The sequence below is a fragment of the Lepidothrix coronata genome, unplaced genomic scaffold, assembly GCF_001604755.1.
Source record: "Lepidothrix coronata isolate B3197 unplaced genomic scaffold, Lepidothrix_coronata-1.0 Scaffold267, whole genome shotgun sequence".
Classification (NCBI taxonomy): domain Eukaryota; kingdom Metazoa; phylum Chordata; class Aves; order Passeriformes; family Pipridae; genus Lepidothrix; species Lepidothrix coronata.
In genome coordinates this window covers 1,373,415-1,391,009 of record NW_016690447.1, presented here as the reverse complement: position 1 = coordinate 1,391,009, position 17,595 = coordinate 1,373,415, and the positions used below count along the sequence as shown (strand labels likewise).

The following is a 17,595-nucleotide window of genomic DNA, read 5'->3' as shown; positions in this document are numbered from 1 at the left end:
TATCTATAATTTAGATATTTAGATAGGCTCTGTATATAAATACAGGGTGGGCTCAGTTCAGCGCACGCTGGGTCTCACCTAAAAAATCCACTGCGCAGGCTCGAAGGGTTAATGACCTTTCCCAAATCTTCGCTCACGAAGACTGGCCATTATTATTATAATTGGTGATACAAATACTGTGATACAAAAGGTAAGCCCTAAAGTTTCACTTCATACTATTTACAACAACTGAAAAACATATATTCCATACCACCCTCTGTCCTGTGGGCTGAAGGACACCTGTCTCGTTTCTTGGAGAGGTGCCTGTGGGTCATGTCATTATCTCTAGAATTCTTGGAACTTCTTGTAGCCCTCCAATATTGGTTTTTTTTTTCAGATTTTTCCTGAGCCATTTTACATTTTTTCTCAAGTTTTCAGTTTTGTTCTAAGATTCCCCTTGAGCACTATGCTCAATGACCTTACAACAAACTGGTCATAGAATCACAGAATCATCTTGCAAGCACGACCACTTCCAAAAGATCATCCAGAAGAAAATAAGAACAAATTTGGTTATGGTCTATGTGTTCCCACATGACATCTAGAAGTGTTGTACATTCCTTTTCCCTGAGAAGGAAAGGAAATCACATCTGATATTTATTGGAACAACTTTTCTCAATTAAGTTTCTACAGTTAGTGGCCTCGAGCTGTTACTATTAGTGCTAGGCAACTCCGAACACAGCACATCCACGTGTTCCTCCACGGGTCACTCACACACACTCACCCATCTCTCCCTAGTAGGGACAGCACCTGAAGGCCACTCCCAGTTCTTGGCTCAGCAGAGGATCTTACTGAGGGACCAGTCAGGAAGACTCTTGGGCTCCTGTTTTCATCAGATGGGATTTGGGATGTCTGACCCTGTAGTCAACCAGACCAAGGAGTGTTCACACTCATCACTCACACAGTTCCAAGGAGCACGTTTGGTGCAGCAACAAGCTCCATGATGGGAGCACAAAACAGATGCTGCACACACAGTGAACATGTGCACTCTGGGCAGTTCTAACAGGTTGCTCAAATAATTTTGGACTGTCCCAAATTCACAGTTCCTCTGCATGAAATAAGTGAACTATGTCACATCATTCTGGGAATCATTTACCTAAGCAAATAACGCTTGCAACTGGCACATGAACTTTAAAGTGTCCCTCATGAACTCATTTCCTTTGATTTATTACTAATGCTACCTGGGCCTGTACCAATGAACAATTAGGTCTCACTCATGGCACACACTAGAGAACCTCTTTGCTACTGAAGGAAAAACATATCCTCTCAGCACATCTTTGTGCCTTCCTTACCAGACTCTGTCTGGAGCTGGGCTTTTTGTATCACCATCTCATTCAAATTCCTCTGGTTCTCTTCAGATTTGGCTTTCATCTCACTCATCTGGTCTTCCAGGGTCCGATACCTTTTTTCCAGATTAGCCTGAAAGAGAGTAAGAAAGTGAAACCTGTGTAGGTGTGTTTGTATGGCATTAAATTCCCACCAGACAGAAATGTTGGCAATTCAAGTATTTAACTTGTAAAGAAACACCTTGGACTTTGTAATGGTCTTTGTACTCCTGGCCAAGTCATCAATCTCCATCTTGAGCTCGCTCTTCTCCTTTTCCAGCTTCTGCTTGACGCGCTGCAGGTTGTCGATCTGCTCCCCCAGCTCAGCCGTGCTGTCCGCGTGCTTCTTGCGCAGGGCTGCAGCCGTGGCTTCGTGCTGCAGCGTGGCCTCTTCGAGGTCCCGGCGCATCTTCTGGAATTCTGCCTCCCGCTTCTTGTTAAGTTCTGTTTGAGCAGTGGTGGCTCCTCCAGCCTCTTCAAGGCTTCCTCTGATTTGCTCAAGTTCCTGAGCCAGCTCACCATGATGCTTCTCTGCTTTTGCCCGTGTCGCTTTCTCACTCATAGTCTCCTCCTCCAGCTCTGCAACATGGGCCTGAATAATAAGGGAATAGCACATCAGGAATTAAATAGGGAACAGGTAATTCAGTGCTTAGGTTAGTGTGTACTTGTCACAGGAGAACACCAAGCCCCTTATTTTGGAGATTATAAGCAAAACAAACTCCTTTAAAATTCCACTGTTTTGGCAATGTAGGCAAAAAGTTACTAACAGGAAAGGACCTATGGATCCACTCATGGTAACTTTAGATCTCAGCTCTCTCTTGTTGTATGGGGCTTGTGTGGACAGGTTTTGGTAGTGGGGGGATGCACGAGTGGCTTCTATGAGAAGCTGCTTCCCCCATGTCTGATGGAGCCGATGCCAAACCATGGACAAGCATTGTTCATGGTACTGCAGGTTAAACAAGCACACAGTAATGACGAAATAGTTACATGAAGTATCTTGCCTGCAATTCTCTGATCTTCTTCTGCAATTGAGTACCTGAATTCTGCTGTTCCACAATTTTATTTTGCTTCTGGTTAAAATCAAAGTCTTTCCTGTGAAGGAAATGTTCTTTTAATAAAAAGAAAATATGTCCAGTTAAAACCAAATAGTAAATTTGTCACATTTTTTATCTCGTACTTCCTTAATTTTTCATCTAAATGTTGTTTATAATTCTCCAGATCCACTATGGTTTCCTGTGCAAGTTTCAAGTCTCCCTCAAGCTTTCTCTTTGCTCGTTCAAGATCCACACACACTTTTCTTTCCAGTTCTAAAGATCCTTCAACCTGTAACAGAAACATATATAAACACAACTGATGGAACAACTGAAGAATCTACCCCTTCTCCTTGTGTTGAACATGCTCACGTGGTTCACTTGCTGCTCCAGCTTGATTCTGGCTTTGGTGAGGTTATTAACTTTGTCCTCCTCAATTTGCAGGTCATCCAGAGCCTGTTGCTGGGCTTCTTGCAGAGCCGCCTTCTCCTTGACTAACTTTGCAACAGTCTCATCCAAACCTGTCACTACTTCAGTCAGATTTTTCACCTATTGTAAGGCAAAACACTTGAAAGTCACTAATGATTTTGGCCTTTATATAATCGATGAACACAGGCAATGAACTCATTACAAGACTGCCAAAGAGACTTATTTACTTGCATTATATGGTCAAACTATACAATCTCTCTGCTTATATATCAACCCTTCAGAAGTCATGAAGCAATGTTGAACTTTGATTTTATGAATTTTTGTATGATTATGGGTTGGTTTTCCTGCACAACAGTTGTGACCAAATTCAACACCAGGCCCATGGATTTCCTTATACTTGAACTCCTGTTAGTGTTCAAGCTGACTGAACCTTTACAACCTATACACAGGCAGAGCAACTGTTATTAAACATGCAAATAGCAGAAATAAAAAGCACCTTGTTTTCTGTGGTATGCTTTTCCTTTTCAGCCTCGAACAATGTTAACTCTAGGTCATCAAAATCTTTCTTCAGCTCAGAGCATTCATCCTCCAGTTTCCTCTTTTTGGCTGCCAGATCAGCATTTATCTCCTCTTCATCCTCCAGCTTTTCCATTATCTCCCTTATTCTTGCTTCCAGCTGGAATTTTGCTTTGATCAGCTGGTCACATCTTTCTTCAGCATCAGCCAAATTTTCATTTTCCTTTTACAGAAAACAGAAATGTGTTTCATTGTCAAACATTGGCACTGACACTTGCAGAAATCACCTGCTCATTAAGCGACTGGAACATGAAATAATAGAATTTGCTTTCAGCCCTTTCCTGAACACTCAGACAAACCTGATGTAATCTGAAGAGCCAAATCTGGTTTAAATTACGTACCGTCTGTACTTTCAGCTGCAGATCCTTTTTCTCTTTCACCAGAATCACCATTTTCTCTTCTAGTTCTTTCCTCTTGGTTTCTGATTTAGCCAGTTCTTCTTTTGTTCTCTCAAACTCTTCTTTCATTGTGGCCATTTCTTTTTCAGTTTCCACACTTTTCAAGAGAGGTTTTAACTTGAAGTACAGCTTCATCCAGGGCCACTGCTTGACTTTCATGAATGCACGGATGTTGTACTGGATGCAGAGGATGGACTCTCTGAAACCAAAGTGCTCCATCAGTACTGTGAATAAAGCCCATCTTTGAGCAATCAGACCTCGCAGAGGATACACACCTTTGGTCGAACATTCTTTTCAGCTCAAGTCTCCTGAGGTATCCCCTGCACAAAGCCTGGGTCCATGTGATCAACTGTCCTAAGCAATCATCTCGCATCTCTTCCAGGACACCCAGCAGACCTGCCTTGAAGAACACCTGCAGCCAAGGAACAGAGATCACTCATTGCTGGGCTCACATTTCAATGCAATGAATGATTTCTCATTGCATGGCAAAATTAAACAGTTTACCTTAGTGTGTCCAAATTTGTACTGAGTGTGATCTATCTCAATGGAAGACAGTAACTTTTCACATGCCTTCTTGCTGTCAATAAACTTTCCCTCTGGAATGACACCAGCGTTCAGAAGGCGGTATCTGACAAAATAAAGGAAAAAACTTACCCATCAGTATCATTTTAGTGCACAGGATGCCACAAGAACAGCTGTCAGTTTGAAGATACAGAGGAAGGCTGAGTCTGACTCACACCTCCAGCCTCAAATAGCAAAGCTGTAAGAAAAACAGCAAATAGCAGCAGGTCAGTTCAGTAGGATCCATGGATGTGTTACAGCCCTCACTGAGACTGAGGGCTTGGATGGTCTGTTCTCTGGACCTGAGAGACACTGCTCATGTGTGTCACAGTCATTATCACTGTTGTATGGGGACAGCTCACTGGGTTAGCTGTAAATTCAAAGAATAAATGGATTTTAGGAATAGGGGACCTACTGCAGTTAATCTGACTTCCTGTATAACTGACACATAGTCCTCCCAGACCCTTGTTCATTCAGCCCTCTTGTGATTAAGCTAGTATATATTTAAAAAAAAAAACAAAAACAAAGAAGAAATTTCTATCTTATCTGAAGCCTTCAAACCTCGGGAGTGTCCCAGGTAAACTATTCACCCTCACTGTAGGAAAGGTAATATTTCACTTCTACCTTGACAACATCCTTTTTCAGGTCACGCCTTTGGACTCTTTAAGTTCATCTTTTAGTAAACAGCTTCCTGCTTTATATCCTCTTTACATCTGTAGGTTCTCAACACCACAAACAAATCATCTGTTAACATTCAATTTCATGAGTTAAATAGAATCACAGAAAGGTTTGGGTTGGAAGGGACCTTAAAAATCATCCAGTTCCACCCCCTGCCATGGGCAGGGACACCTTCCACTAGCCCAGGTTGCTCCAACCTGGCCTTGAACCCTTCCAGGGATGGGGCAACCACAGCTTCTCTGGGCAACCTGTGCCAGGGCCTCACCAGCATAGTTTGATTTCAATCTCTCCCTGCACTTGAGTTCACATTTTTCCTGTAGCTCTTTTCTGAACCATATACAGCTTCTCCTGTTCCTCCCAAAGCATGGAACCCAGAATTAGACATAATAGCCAGCAATGGACTACACTGAAAGATTATTCCACTCCTATTGTTTTCACAAATCTGCCCACCCACATCACACCCCTCCCCCCTCGGACATTGTTAGAGCTCCAAATACCAGTTCAGCCCTTCTCAGTGTCTTGCTCTCCAGCACACCCTGCCCAGACCTGTAAGGGGGGGAGTGTGATTTCTTTGTTCTTAGAGATCTGACCCTACATTTGCCTTTGTTCAAACACAATGAGCAGACGACCCCAGCTGGGTAGCCCTGAATTTAGCAACCATTTATAAATGTCTTATTTGCACAGCAGTTCCCAAGTTAAGATTGTTTGGTCATGGAGTTTTTACTTATAAATTAATGTGCTAATGCTGTAGAAATGTCAGCATGTAGAAATGTTAGCTCAGTACAAAATGAGAGGGCCATGTGGAACTAGCTTAGATGTCCTGCTCAAGTCCCTTTTGTTACTGCAGCCCGATTTGCCAGTCAAACTTGGCATTTCATCAAAAAGTGGTATTTGGTTTAACACAATTTTCTCTTAGTGAAACCACTCTAGTAAGAATTAATTAAACCACATTCTTCAAACCTCTACTAGATAGTGGTTAAATACAGGATGTGCATAGACCACCCTCTGCATTTTTGCTGAAACAAGCTTGTGTCAAATTTGAGAATTAAAGCAAAGAATACCCAAACATTCAGATGAACATGAATGAACTTGAAAATAGGTTTTGGTGTACAGTATTCAGGAAAGTATTTGGGTGGGCACTGCCCATACAGACCACACCTACTAGATATGTCTTCATGCTTTCCATAGTTGTTAAATATTAAAGTAGTCTTTTCCTAGCAACTATATCATTGATTGGTTTAGCAAAACTCTTCTCTCAAATGAATTGGGCTCGATACAAACACAGGAATGCAATTACAGACCTTTGTTTAAAATCCCCATATGGAATCCTGTTAGGAAATCCTTTCCTGCAGATCCGAATACCTTCCAGGACACCGTTACACCGCAGCTGGTGCAGAACGAGCTTGTGATCCATGAGGCCTGTGACAGAGCAACGTGGGGATGTATTAATGGGTTCAGCACTGGTCAACTCCTCTTTCTGCCCCTTTCTAATCTGTGTTTTATGCATTACCTGGGGTCTTTGTTTCATTGGGGATGATGCAACGCACAAAGTGAGGATGAGTTGTTCGCAAGTTGGACATCAGCTTGTTTAGATTTTCCTGTAAAACAGAGATCATTTGCAATCTCTGTATTACTTCAGTTCTCAGTGGGATTTGACTCTGACGAAAATCAAAATTCAGAAGTTTTTCCTTACTGCTCTAGTGAATATTCTACAATTCTGTGTAGGCATCAGCAAAGTAAATGGCTACTAACAGTGGATACAATTGGAGAATTCTCCTTCTGTCTTAAAATGAAAATGTGTCCTTTAGTAGTTCAAGGTTCATCATAAGAGCTCTTAAAAAGGACCAGAATGGAAGAAAAAGAAAATGAACTATATTCTGGGATACCATATATATATATACATATATATATATATATATATATATATATACATATATATATACATTTATGATATATATATATACATTTTTTTATATATATATATATATACATATATATATATATACATTTATACAGGGAGAGATTGATATATATACATCTATTACATAGATTTAAAGTATAATTGAGCTACAAAATCAATGTTTGTCTATGACATCATAAGTCATCTGTTCTGCAGGGTAGTGCAATTCTTTAATCATCTCATGCAAGAATGACACATTCTGAGTATGGCCCATGTCCCAGCCAGGGGATGATGCACTCCTCATCCTGCCAGGAAGGGACCAGCCTGTTCCTGGCCTCAGGTGTAGATGCATCGCAGCAGCATTAGGGCTGCAACACATAACTTGTGTTGCCCACACTTTCTGCAAGGCACTGGCTGCCACACAGTGTTCTCAGAGGGACACATGCTGGAAGAAGCCAGTGACAGCCAAAGAAGGGAAGGATGTTGGTAGCACCAAAGGGCGAAGCAAAGACAGCTACCCGTGCTGACAAAGCACATCACCTCCCTTCTCCACCACCATCCCACTGGACCTCAGCAGCAAAGCAGAACTCAACCTTTGCCATATCCCAAATGTAACTTGCCACAGAGTGGCCACAGAGAAAGTGGGGCTGGTGATCCTGTGCAGCCAGGGGTGACAGCACTGGCCTCCCAGCAGAGAACACACCTACCCGAAAGAGCACAGACACAGTCTGGAAGGAAGAGCCCTTTTTCTTGGTTTCTTTCTTCTTTCCACCACCTTCAGCTGGAAAATGAGATGACAGTCCAGCTGCAGATCCCTTTCACAGGGTTATAATTGTGCATCTAACACACGGCACATGAGCACTGGCTCAACAGTGACTCATGTCACATGACAGGTACAGTAGGAACAAGCATAATCCTCTGATCTTACCTTCATCTATGGAAGAAAAGGCAGCATAAAGATGGCATAAAACCTTCACAGATGATTTCTGGTACAGCCCAATGACAGTTTCATTCAGGGGGTCCTTGTTCTTCTCCAGCCACCCAGTGATGTTGTAGTCCACTGTGCCAGCGTAGTGCACCAGGGAGAAGTGGGCCTCAGCCTTGCCTTTGGCAGGTTTGGGCTTCTGGAAGTTGCTGGATTTGCCCAGGTGCTGGTCATAGAGCTTGTTCTTGAAAGAGGTGTCAGTTGCCTTGGGGAACATGCACTCCTCTTCCAGGATGGAGAAGATGCCCATGGGCTGAATAGAAAAAGGATGTTTTCAAATGAGATAAATTCAAGTTACAATAATACAGAGTAAAAGAAATGCTCAAATTAAAGTACTGGAGGTATTTTATAGAGAATTAGCCTGGGAGGAGCAAGTAAGCAAGATTTGTTGTGAACAGCTAGCAAGATATTCAAAAGCACTCAAAAGATTTTCATGAATAGTTTTGAACTACACAGACAGTGTCTGAAAAACAAAAGAAGCCAAGCAAAAACTGTGTAGTAACTTCTTAGAATACAGTAGTGACTTCTCCTTACCCAGAAGGAACAAAAAGCAAGCAGACATCAGGTTTTGAATTTAACTGAGAGGAAAACCTGAGCAGGAACCAATATGCAGAGGACAACTAGGGTAAATGTGACAATGAAAAATGACAATTTATAATGAGAAAGAGAAGAAGGAAGGAAGGAAGGGAAAGAAAGAAAAAATTTTAAAAAAAAGAAAGAAAAAGAAAGAAAGAAAGAAAGAAAGAAAGAAAGAAAGAAAGAAAAAGAAAGAGCGAAAGAAAGAAAAGGAAGAGCAGTGTCTTTTTAGAAGACAGAATACATTCGCAGTCAGTAGATAATTAATCACAAAGGTGATGTTTAAAGGAACAGAGGAGGTGAGGAGACCTGAAAGCTTCACAGGGAGACTGCATTGAAGGCACTCAATGCAAACACTCTCAAGAATCCCTTCCAGATCCAATTTGTGTGAGTGCCAAAGATGCTTAAGAAACTCACCTTTTCTATAAGCTCAATGCAGGCAGCCAGGTCCATCCCAAAGTCAATGAATGTCCATTCAATTCCCTCCTTCTTGTACTCCTCCTGCTCCAGCACGAACATGTGGTGGTTAAAGAACTGTTGCAGTTTCTCATTGGTGAAGTTGATGCACAACTGCTCCAGGCTGTTGAACTAACGTTTGAGTAAGTGTGTTAGTAAAGTTAAACTGCCTCCAATCAATTTATTTCACAGAGATGTCATAGCAAAGTCAGCCAGGCTGTCTCAGAAGGGTTTTGATAACAGTGTAAAGAATATACCATGGGTGGTCCAGGCTTACAGAGAAGTTGTGCTGTGCAGCACATGGTTGCTGTAGCCTGCACTGGCTATGTTTTTGGATGGCCCTAATGTCACTAAATGCAGATTCTGTGGGGAGGGGGACAGCAGATTCATTGCTATGCTTCTGCCATGTCTCTTCTCTTATAAAGTAGGTGATGGATCTACAAAGGCAGAAGCAGCTTCAGAGAGATTTGCCCTGTTCTTGAGGGTTGCACTGGGGTGAGGAGGAGGAGAGGTCATAGAAGTCAAACAAAATGAAAAAGAATTTAAAGACAGCCAGAAGTCTGAGAGTGCTGTATAAAATCAAACCTCAAAGATCTCAAATCCAGCGATGTCTAAGACCCCAATAAAGTGCTGCCTTGGCAGCTTTGTGTCCAGCTGTTTGTTGATGCGCATCACCATCCACAGGAAGAGTTTCTCATAGACTGACTTGGCAATGGCACTCACTGCCTGGTGCACCTGGAGGGAGATGGTTCACACACCTCTGTCAGGGCACTGCCAGGGCCCCACCAGAATAAACCCTCAGCGTGCCCAGGTACACAGCCCACACAGTGCACTAACAGCCCCTAATGGTTCTGACCAGCTCAGCTGTGACCTGCACCCATTCCTTCCTTTAGGCAGAGGATGGTCCCTGCTGCTCCTTGACACTCACCTGATCCACTGTTTGGCCCTTCAAGACATATTCATTTCCCACTTTCACCCGGGGATAGCACAAAGCTTTCAGCAAGTCTGCTGAGTTCAGGCCCATCAGATATGCTGCTTTGTCAGCCTCTGGAAAACAAAATCATAAGCGGAAATACTTTCTTCTTAGCTTAGACCTACAGAGTGCATTGGAACCAGCCAGAGCTCACTCCGAAACCTGCAACGTGGGTGGCTTTAGCCTATCCACAAAGCTTGACTAACATTCTCATTTACTCTTCTGAACAGCCTTGTAGAGCTGGTCCTCGTGATGGAATGGCTATGGCAGCCCTAGCTGATGGCAGGTTCCTAGCTGGAACCTGTGACGGCATTGGTAATGGGACAAGAGTGGTTTTCCCTTCGAGCCACTTCTCCACAATGTCACCCAAGCAGCCCAAGTCTGGATGTGTGACCAGAAACTCGTGAACACTACAGTAATAGTATGTCCTAGGCACAAGGTCCTTCAGCAGAGTCATCAGGAATAAAGTGGATGCAGAAAGTGACTCTACTGGAGCTGGTAAGCTGAAAGCCAAACCTTTTTTTTTGTGATCATTACGGAACAACTGCATCTCTCCTGGAAAACTCCTGCTGTTTCTAGTGAAAAATGGTATGGAAACCAGTTGGAAATAGTTCTCTCACAGCCATGAAAGTATTACCTTCTGTGCCATCTGGCTCTGCTTGCTCCTCACGTGGTTTCTGCTTGAACTTTATGTTTCCGTAGTGCAGGATTGCCCCTGTCAGCTTGTAAATCCCCATTCTCTCATCAGAGCTGAAGCCCAAAATGCCAATGGCTGCCTGCAGATGAGATAGATCAGCTGGTTATAGCAGTGGTGAGAGTAAGAGTGAGACTGTCCTCATTAACAGTACCCACATCTGTGGCAACAAGCTCCTCCTGGTCATCAATGCTCGCCACAGAGATCTGCCCTTGGCTGATGAAGGGGTAGTCATATGGGTTGGCAGTGATGAGAAGCATCTCTGAAAGGCAAACACAGGAGTGAGAGCCAGAACTTAGCAGGGTAGTTGGAACAATGGCTCAGCAAGATTTCACAAGCTCTCCTTCCTTTTGCATCCCAAAGTCTTGGTTTTCTATTAAGAGACAAGGAAGACAGAGGAAAGCCATTCACCCCTGCACCTCACCTGCACACAGTTTATATTAGAACTTACCCAGGGAGAATAAATGGGAGGTGGAGTAACCCTGAGTGTGTCCCCTGTCACACAGAGACATCAGTGCTGTGCACAGCAGGTATCCCTGGCGTGGCCAACACCGTGATGTCAGGGATGTCAATAAGCATGACCAAAGTGTCCCTGCTCTGCACAGCCTGAGGCACTGCCAAAGGAGGACCTGGGGGCGGGTGACACATGGCACCAGGGCAGCAGTTGCCACTGGACCCTCCATCACTGAGCTGGCATGTTGAGGGGAAATGTTTCCCACAGTGACTTTACTTAATGTCACCAGGTGATGGCTGTCCTTACCAAGCAGTTCAGGCTTCTTATTGGAGAGGATCTGGTAGAAGATATGGTAGCTTCTCTCAGCTTTCAGCTGGAAAGTGACTCTTGACTTTTCCAGCAGGTCTGTAATATGTATGCATAGAAATTTTTCAGGCTCTTCGCCTTCTAGCAGAGCAGTCAGCCCCCCTCAGTCACTCACAGGTCTCAATGTCACCGGACGCCAGTTTCCCAGAGGTTCCAAAATGGATACGAATGAATTTACCCTGGCAAGCAGACAAAAGATAGTGGTCAGTGCAGCAACCTCTGTTTTTCTCTCTTGAGTTTCAGTGACAGCACCTCCAAATCAGTCTGAATTAGCTTAGATATCCAAATCTAGATAATGGGGAACAGTTTGCTGCAGCCCACATAGCTGTGAGCATGAAACAGCTGCAAACACATCAGCATCTCACAACCAACCACGAAAACTGGTCAACAAGAACATTTTTCCCAGCCCAGGGGCTCCCAGTTGCAACTAACAAGCAGGTAAAGAGCATTAGAAATGCAGGAGGGCAGAGACAGACACAGGATGACTCACAAAGCGTGAGGAGTTGTCATTTCTCATCGTCTTGGCATTCCCAAAGGCCTCCAGCAGTGGGTTGGCGCTGAGGATTTGATCCTTGAGCGTACCCTGCAGGAATAATTGAATAATTATTGAAAAACACCATGAGCTTTGTGGTAGGAAGAAGTGAATCTATGGCATGATTATATGTGCAGCCATGTGCCTTTCATTTCAGCTGTGCAGTGCTACTGCAGCACCTTTTTGACTCCAGCACCAAGAACTAGCACTGGGGGTAAACAGTGAATGAGTCATTTGGCTCTTATTCAGAATTTCTCTCATTGTCAGAGTTCTCAGGTCTCAGCCACAGGGACAGACTGATCCATGTGAGGAAAACTCTGATTCTTCCTGGACACCAATCCCACAGACCTGGTTTCAGTCCAGGTAAAGCTACACATGTGCAGTGTCAGTGGCAGCTCCAGTGGCTTGTATTTGTTGTGGTCGTACCTGCACATCAGCCCCTGGTCCTGCTGCCTTTTGAGAGAGTGACTGAGGCTAATAAAAGATATCTTGAGGGAAATGTTTGTCACCAGTGCTGTCCACAGCCACAAGTGGACATCCTGAACTGCCCCTTGCCAGCCCCTCCTCCTCACACCTTCATCCCAGACTCCTTCATGGCTGGGTCCCCGCTGGCTGCAATGGTTGCATAGTATTGGATGACACGTTTTGTGTTCACAGTCTTCCCGGCACCAGATTCCCCACTGTTGAAAGAAAGCACAGTGAAGAAAAATCCAGCCCCTTTTTGCTCGACACAAAGCCCAAAATGACAGATGTACTTACGTGATCAGGATAGACTGGTTTTCACGATCTGTCAAAGGGAAAAATACCTGTAGTCAGAAAAGCTGTAGGGAAAAGTGCTGGTTCTCGGGCAACTGTGACCTGGTGTCCATCAGAGGGAATGAAACAAAATCTCTGCAGGCAAAACTGAAAAGCTGCATGGTCTTCTCTCCTCCTCTCTTCCCCTCCCTATACTCCACTTTTTGTCTTCTCCCCTCCACCATTGCTGCAGTCTTTCTTGCTTCTGTCTTTATCATTTCTAATTTTATTGATATTTAATACAAGACAGGACCTTATTCAAACTAAACCCATGTACTTTGGTGAAAATATTTCTACCAGCTCTGTTCTGAATCTACCTGCTGTTGCTTGAAGCCACGTTCAGGTGTGCTGACTAGGGACTTCCCAGGTAGTGTATCCTATCCAACTGCAACTGCCCTTTGCAGAGGTCCCTGTTATGGTCCTTAGCTTAGTACTTAGACCGGGAATGCAGATAAATGTGCAGCACAACAGCAGATGCTTCAAAAATAAAAAAAAAAAAAACAAACATTTCAGGAGACAGGGAAAGCTGTCTGGAGCAGGTTTCGCATCATTCAGAGCTAAAATAGTTGCACAGTAATTAGGAGACTAAGCAGACAATCTACACCACGACCCAGACCAAGGAGCTGGGGTAGCACCCTGCAAAGGTGACTGAGCCCATGGCAGGAGTGGAATGGCACTTGGCAGAACTGCATTTCTGACACAGTTTTTTCTATGAACCTGGTCAAAATAGAGCCACTCACCAGTCAGCATGAACTGATAGGCGTTGTCAGAGATGGAGAAGATGTGTGGAGGGGCCTCCTGGCGCTTCTTGCCTCGGTAGGCCAACACCACCTCCGGGTTGTACACGGGCAGCCACTTGTAGGGGTTGACAGTGACGCAGAAGAGACCCGAGTAGGTCTGCAGGAAAAAAAATGGAACAGAAGAGTCACTGAAGTCCAGCTCCTGTGGCTGTACTTTCACCTTTGCCAGAAGAGGGAATTTACATAGATCATCCAGGAGCTGTAGCGGTCCTTGAGGTTGTAGAGGACGGCGGGTTCATGCAGGTGGGTCAGCATGGCCACATCCTCAACTCTGTCAAACTTTGGTGGGTTCATGGCATACACATCATCAGGTTTGACAGCAACTGTCTATAATTCAGAAAGAAAGAGTGAACCTTGATTCAGCAACTCTCAACAGTCCTTTCTTAAGTACACACTGAGACACAAACTCAGAGAAGTAATAACATCTGTAAGGCTGCTCTAATTCATATTTTTTCTTTCTGTTTAACTGTGCAAAACAGGATATGGCTATTTCAGGGTAAACACTGCTGCCAGCCAGGAGCTCTACAATACTGTCAAACTGACACGATGTACATTTACTGTCCTGGAACTGCTACAAGCACAAAGACAGGATTTCTGATGGAGCAGATCTTTCCACACATTATTGCTGCTTATGAACTTCAGGTCTTCAGCACAAGATTCATCAATAGCAAATCCTGCTTTGGGACTGACTTGTTCCACTCCTGCCTGTGGCCATTCCTAATTGAAGAATGGCTCTATCTCTTCCAAACAGCACCGTCTGCTGGGCTCACACTGTGGGTGACTGCCCCCTCACACAGCCAGGGCCTGTGGAGATGGGGGGGGAGGCAGAAGATGTACAGGAAAGCAGATGTTCACAGCTGGTAGCAGCTCATTTCAGCCACTATGAACCATGAAAGAGTTTGAAAATCCTGCTGTAATTTATTCAGATGACTCATCCCACTGCTTTTATCCATTGCTGAAATTGTTTCTCCCATGGACTGGTCCAAGCTGACTAGTCCAAGGCAAGGAGGAAATAGTGTGGAATCATATTTGATTCAGAAAGACTGAACACTATTTCTTACCTCAAGTCCTGACTAGTGGAATGGTCTTGGACTCCTTTGAGAAAGCAAGAATTATAGGCCCAGTTTCCAAAAGCAGCTTTGTGATATGTATCCCTAAATACCTTTTTAAAGCACTCAAACACCTGAGCAATTAGGACTCGCAGGAAGTCTCCATGTAGAACAAGAGATCGTGCATTAACTGCTCCTCACAGCACATACCTGGGAGTCACTACTAACATAATGGCAGCTCAGCGCTCAGGAGATGGCAGGAAGCTCTAAAATATTAGGAATAGTTAGAAAACAAAAGGGAGAAGAGAAGGGAGTGTTATGTAGGAAGTGTCCATCAGTTCATCCACACCTTCATTACTGATCGCACCTCTTAGAAGGGATAGAATTGTACTAGAAATGCTCCAGAGAAGAGAAACAAAGATGGTCACACATATGAAATGGCTTTCCTATGAGGAGAGTACAACCTGAGAGTTTGGGGGTGAAAAGGAGACACTTCCAAAGTTTGCAAAGTCCGGAACAGCAGAGAGAACCATAGCCATAGCGTTCCTTGCCCTCCCCAGCAACGCCCTGGGTCCCTCAGCAGGACCAGGAGAAATGCACTTACTCTGCCATCCTCTGTCTCCACAGTTATCTTCCCATCCTGTGCAGCCTTGATCTTCCCTTTGGTGTACTCCACCTCAGGGTCAGCCACAAAGCAGTAGGTCTTGGCATCAAATGGCTGGTTCTGGGCTTCTATTCTCTCCTTCTCTGACTTGCGCAGGTACGGTGCAGCCTCACCAAAAACTTCCATGGCAGCGTCTCTGCTCATGGCTGGAGCTGAAAGACACCCCCTGTGCTGGTCCCCTGGGCAGTCCTTAGAGCAGAGTGAAGCTGAACATCCACAGCCCTTCCCAGCTGTCTGCTCTGAGCTCACCCCTCCCAGCCCTCACCTGCTGCAGGTCTTCAGGGAGATGTTTGTCTTTCAAAGCTGGAATGTACAAACCTAGTGAAAAGGAGCTGCCACCCTTTATGGCCCCAGGGAAAGGAGATCCATGCCCAAAGGAGCAGGATGGCTCCCAGTGGAAGTGTGGCAAAAGGGAGGGATCTCTAAAGGATTAACATAGTCCTTAGAAAAAGTGAAGCCCTGAAGACTGTCTTTTTCCTGGTTTTTCATTTATGACTTCCCCCACTCCCTATCAACATGGAGCCTGTCCTAGTCCTCTGGTGGGCAGCCACAGCGGGCAGGAATAGACACGAGCAGCTCATGCAGGAGGAAGAACAGGGACCTGCCCACGGTGAGTGCAAGGGAAAAATCAGCTCATGCCAGCCTGGGCAAGATGTTAGTTTTCATGCCTTAAATTCTCACCTTAACAATCAGTCAACAGAAAGCAGGAAGGAACAGGCTGACATCTCAGATCTCTGCAAGAGAAAGAGTGGAAGGTCAGACTTCACCAAAGCTACAGCCTCTCCAAAGGCCTGACACCCCTCACTTACTGCAAGCCACTGCGCCTGCTGAGGGCCAGCACAGTTCACCAGAGATCCGCCCTTCCCTGCCCAAGAAATGGCCCAGCAGGGAATCCACAGCAGAATTCCCACTGCAGCGCTACAACCTTGCAAAGCTCCAAGCACAGGGAACAGGACCTGTGGCAGGAGCCCTCTGCCACTCTGCAGGTCAGTCACAGCATGGCCATGAGCTTGGCCAGGACATCGGGAGCCACCAAGGGCTTTCTCCCCGACTGCTTTTATAAGCTCAGCTTGGTCCTCTTGGTTCAGCCCCTTCCCTATATTTGGAAGGAAGGGATTGACACTCCTTCCTGCTCACAATTCATGTTCATTTTTTGCCATATACAGTGTGTAAGAAAAGGAGCTGCTCTTTTTCCAACTTTGGTAACTCTGGGACCTATCTGTGGTTTGCAGACTTTTTCTTGTGAGAATTTCCTCTCCCAGTCACATGCTCTCCTGCCAGCTATGACCATGGCCAGCACTTCCTTCTACTCTCACCCACATGTCAAAGAAATAATAGTGCAGAAGGGACCTGCTTCCCTGCTCCTGCTCACAGGATGCCTGGGCAGAGCTGCACAGTGGTGAGGGAACGCAAAGCAGCCCTGTGTGGGGTGGAGACCAAGGCCATGGAAAGGAAAAAAGGTGTTAGGATCAGTTATGGCAACTCTTGTGGCTTCCCATCACTGCATGGGTCGGGGGGATGGGATGAGAGGCCATGACTGAAATATGATGTGATAAACCATGGCAAAATAGAGACTAATCAGAAAGAACAACACCCAAATCTAGCCAGGGATGGACACTTCATGAATGCCAAACCTTGAATATGGTACAGAAACGTAGCTCCAAATACAATTTTGGCTGCTCAGGATGTTCACTGCCCTTGCTGCCAAAAAGAGCTGCAGAAGCCTCATCATATCGTTCTAAGAAGGTTCTTAGACATGGATGATTGCAATTCCCATGTGAGAAGGATATTGGTAAGGGTAAACAGTAGCCACAAAACCACTGGGCACTACCCCCTTTGCCAGCCCACTAGGACAGTAACAGCTCTGCTCAGTCCTGAGCACTAGTGACCCAGAGCAGCACTTTCACCTGAACCTCTGGGGCTGCAAGCTTGGCTGTGCCTGGGGAAGGCAGAGCTGTGTCTAGGAGAAACAGGCTGAGCAAGGACACACTGCACCTCTGCATCTCTGACGTGGGCAGCTCAGGCAGTAAGGCCTGGCCATAGACTCAGTCATTCCTCTCCCTTCCTCAGACCAAGGCTGTGCCACAGGTTTCTCAGACCAGGCTGCCAAAACACCCTTGAATCCAGTTCAGCCAACGTGTGTGCCCTGAAAAGCATAGGAAAACAGTGGGAATTAGCATGGAAAAAATACAACTGCAGCAAAATTCCCCAACTCTGCAGGAGAGGCAGGGGGACAGGCAGGACTTGGAGCTGAGCTCTCCCATCTCAGGGCAGCACAGCCAGGCTGCTGCTGGGGTACTGCCTTCCTGGCCTAAAA

The 17,595-nt window shown here is 45.1% G+C and overlaps 2 protein-coding genes, 1 long non-coding RNA gene and 1 pseudogene across 3 annotated transcripts in view; 1 reads left to right on the top strand and 3 right to left on the bottom strand.

The window, feature by feature from the left end:
- LOC108507715 (myosin-3-like) overlaps nt 1–4,194 on the bottom strand; it is a 13,130-nt gene extending 8,936 nt beyond the window's left edge. Inside the window, exons 1-9 of the mRNA XM_017835934.1 lie at nt 4,071–4,194; nt 3,739–3,994; nt 3,318–3,560; nt 2,765–2,941; nt 2,539–2,684; nt 2,363–2,453; nt 1,564–1,953; nt 1,329–1,455; nt 593–603 (exon numbers count right to left, since the gene is read on the bottom strand). Of these exons, the coding sequence (XP_017691423.1) occupies nt 593–603; nt 1,329–1,455; nt 1,564–1,953; nt 2,363–2,453; nt 2,539–2,684; nt 2,765–2,941; nt 3,318–3,560; nt 3,739–3,994; nt 4,071–4,168 (1,539 nt within the window). The 5' untranslated portion in view covers nt 4,169–4,194. The remainder of the gene's footprint in view (nt 1–592; nt 604–1,328; nt 1,456–1,563; nt 1,954–2,362; nt 2,454–2,538; nt 2,685–2,764; nt 2,942–3,317; nt 3,561–3,738; nt 3,995–4,070) is intronic.
- A 3,569-nt stretch (nt 4,195–7,763) lies between these two features.
- LOC108507725 lies at nt 7,764–8,191 on the bottom strand (annotated as a pseudogene).
- Nucleotides 8,192–8,940: 749 nt separating this feature from the next.
- On the top strand, nt 8,941–15,150 carry LOC108507730. The gene is made up of 3 exons (XR_001878245.1): nt 8,941–9,094; nt 10,155–10,422; nt 14,045–15,150. It is a non-coding gene; the product is annotated as an uncharacterized LOC108507730 (long non-coding RNA).
- On the bottom strand, nt 9,318–10,725 carry LOC108507724 (myosin-3-like). The gene is made up of 3 exons (XM_017835943.1): nt 10,562–10,725; nt 9,880–9,998; nt 9,318–9,686 (listed from the first exon to the last, which is right to left on the bottom strand). Exons 1-3 carry the CDS (start codon nt 10,659–10,661, stop codon nt 9,531–9,533), a joined length of 375 nt encoding a protein of 124 aa, XP_017691432.1. The 5' UTR covers nt 10,662–10,725; the 3' UTR covers nt 9,318–9,530.
- Nucleotides 15,151–17,595: the final 2,445 nt, after the last annotated feature.

Bases quoted from the DNA above. Each gene is read 5' to 3' on its own strand.
- LOC108507724 (XM_017835943.1), bottom strand. From the start codon at position 10,661: ATGGGGATTTACAAGCTGACAGGGGCAATCCTGCACTACGGAAACATA. The intron at 9,999-10,561 runs GTAATACTTTCA...TTTGTTTTCCAG, and splicing joins AGAGCCAGATGGCACAGAAG to AGGCTGACAAAGCAGCATAT. The intron at 9,687-9,879 runs GTGAGTGTCAAG...ATCTCCCTCCAG, and splicing joins AGGGCCAAACAGTGGATCAG to GTGCACCAGGCAGTGAGTGC.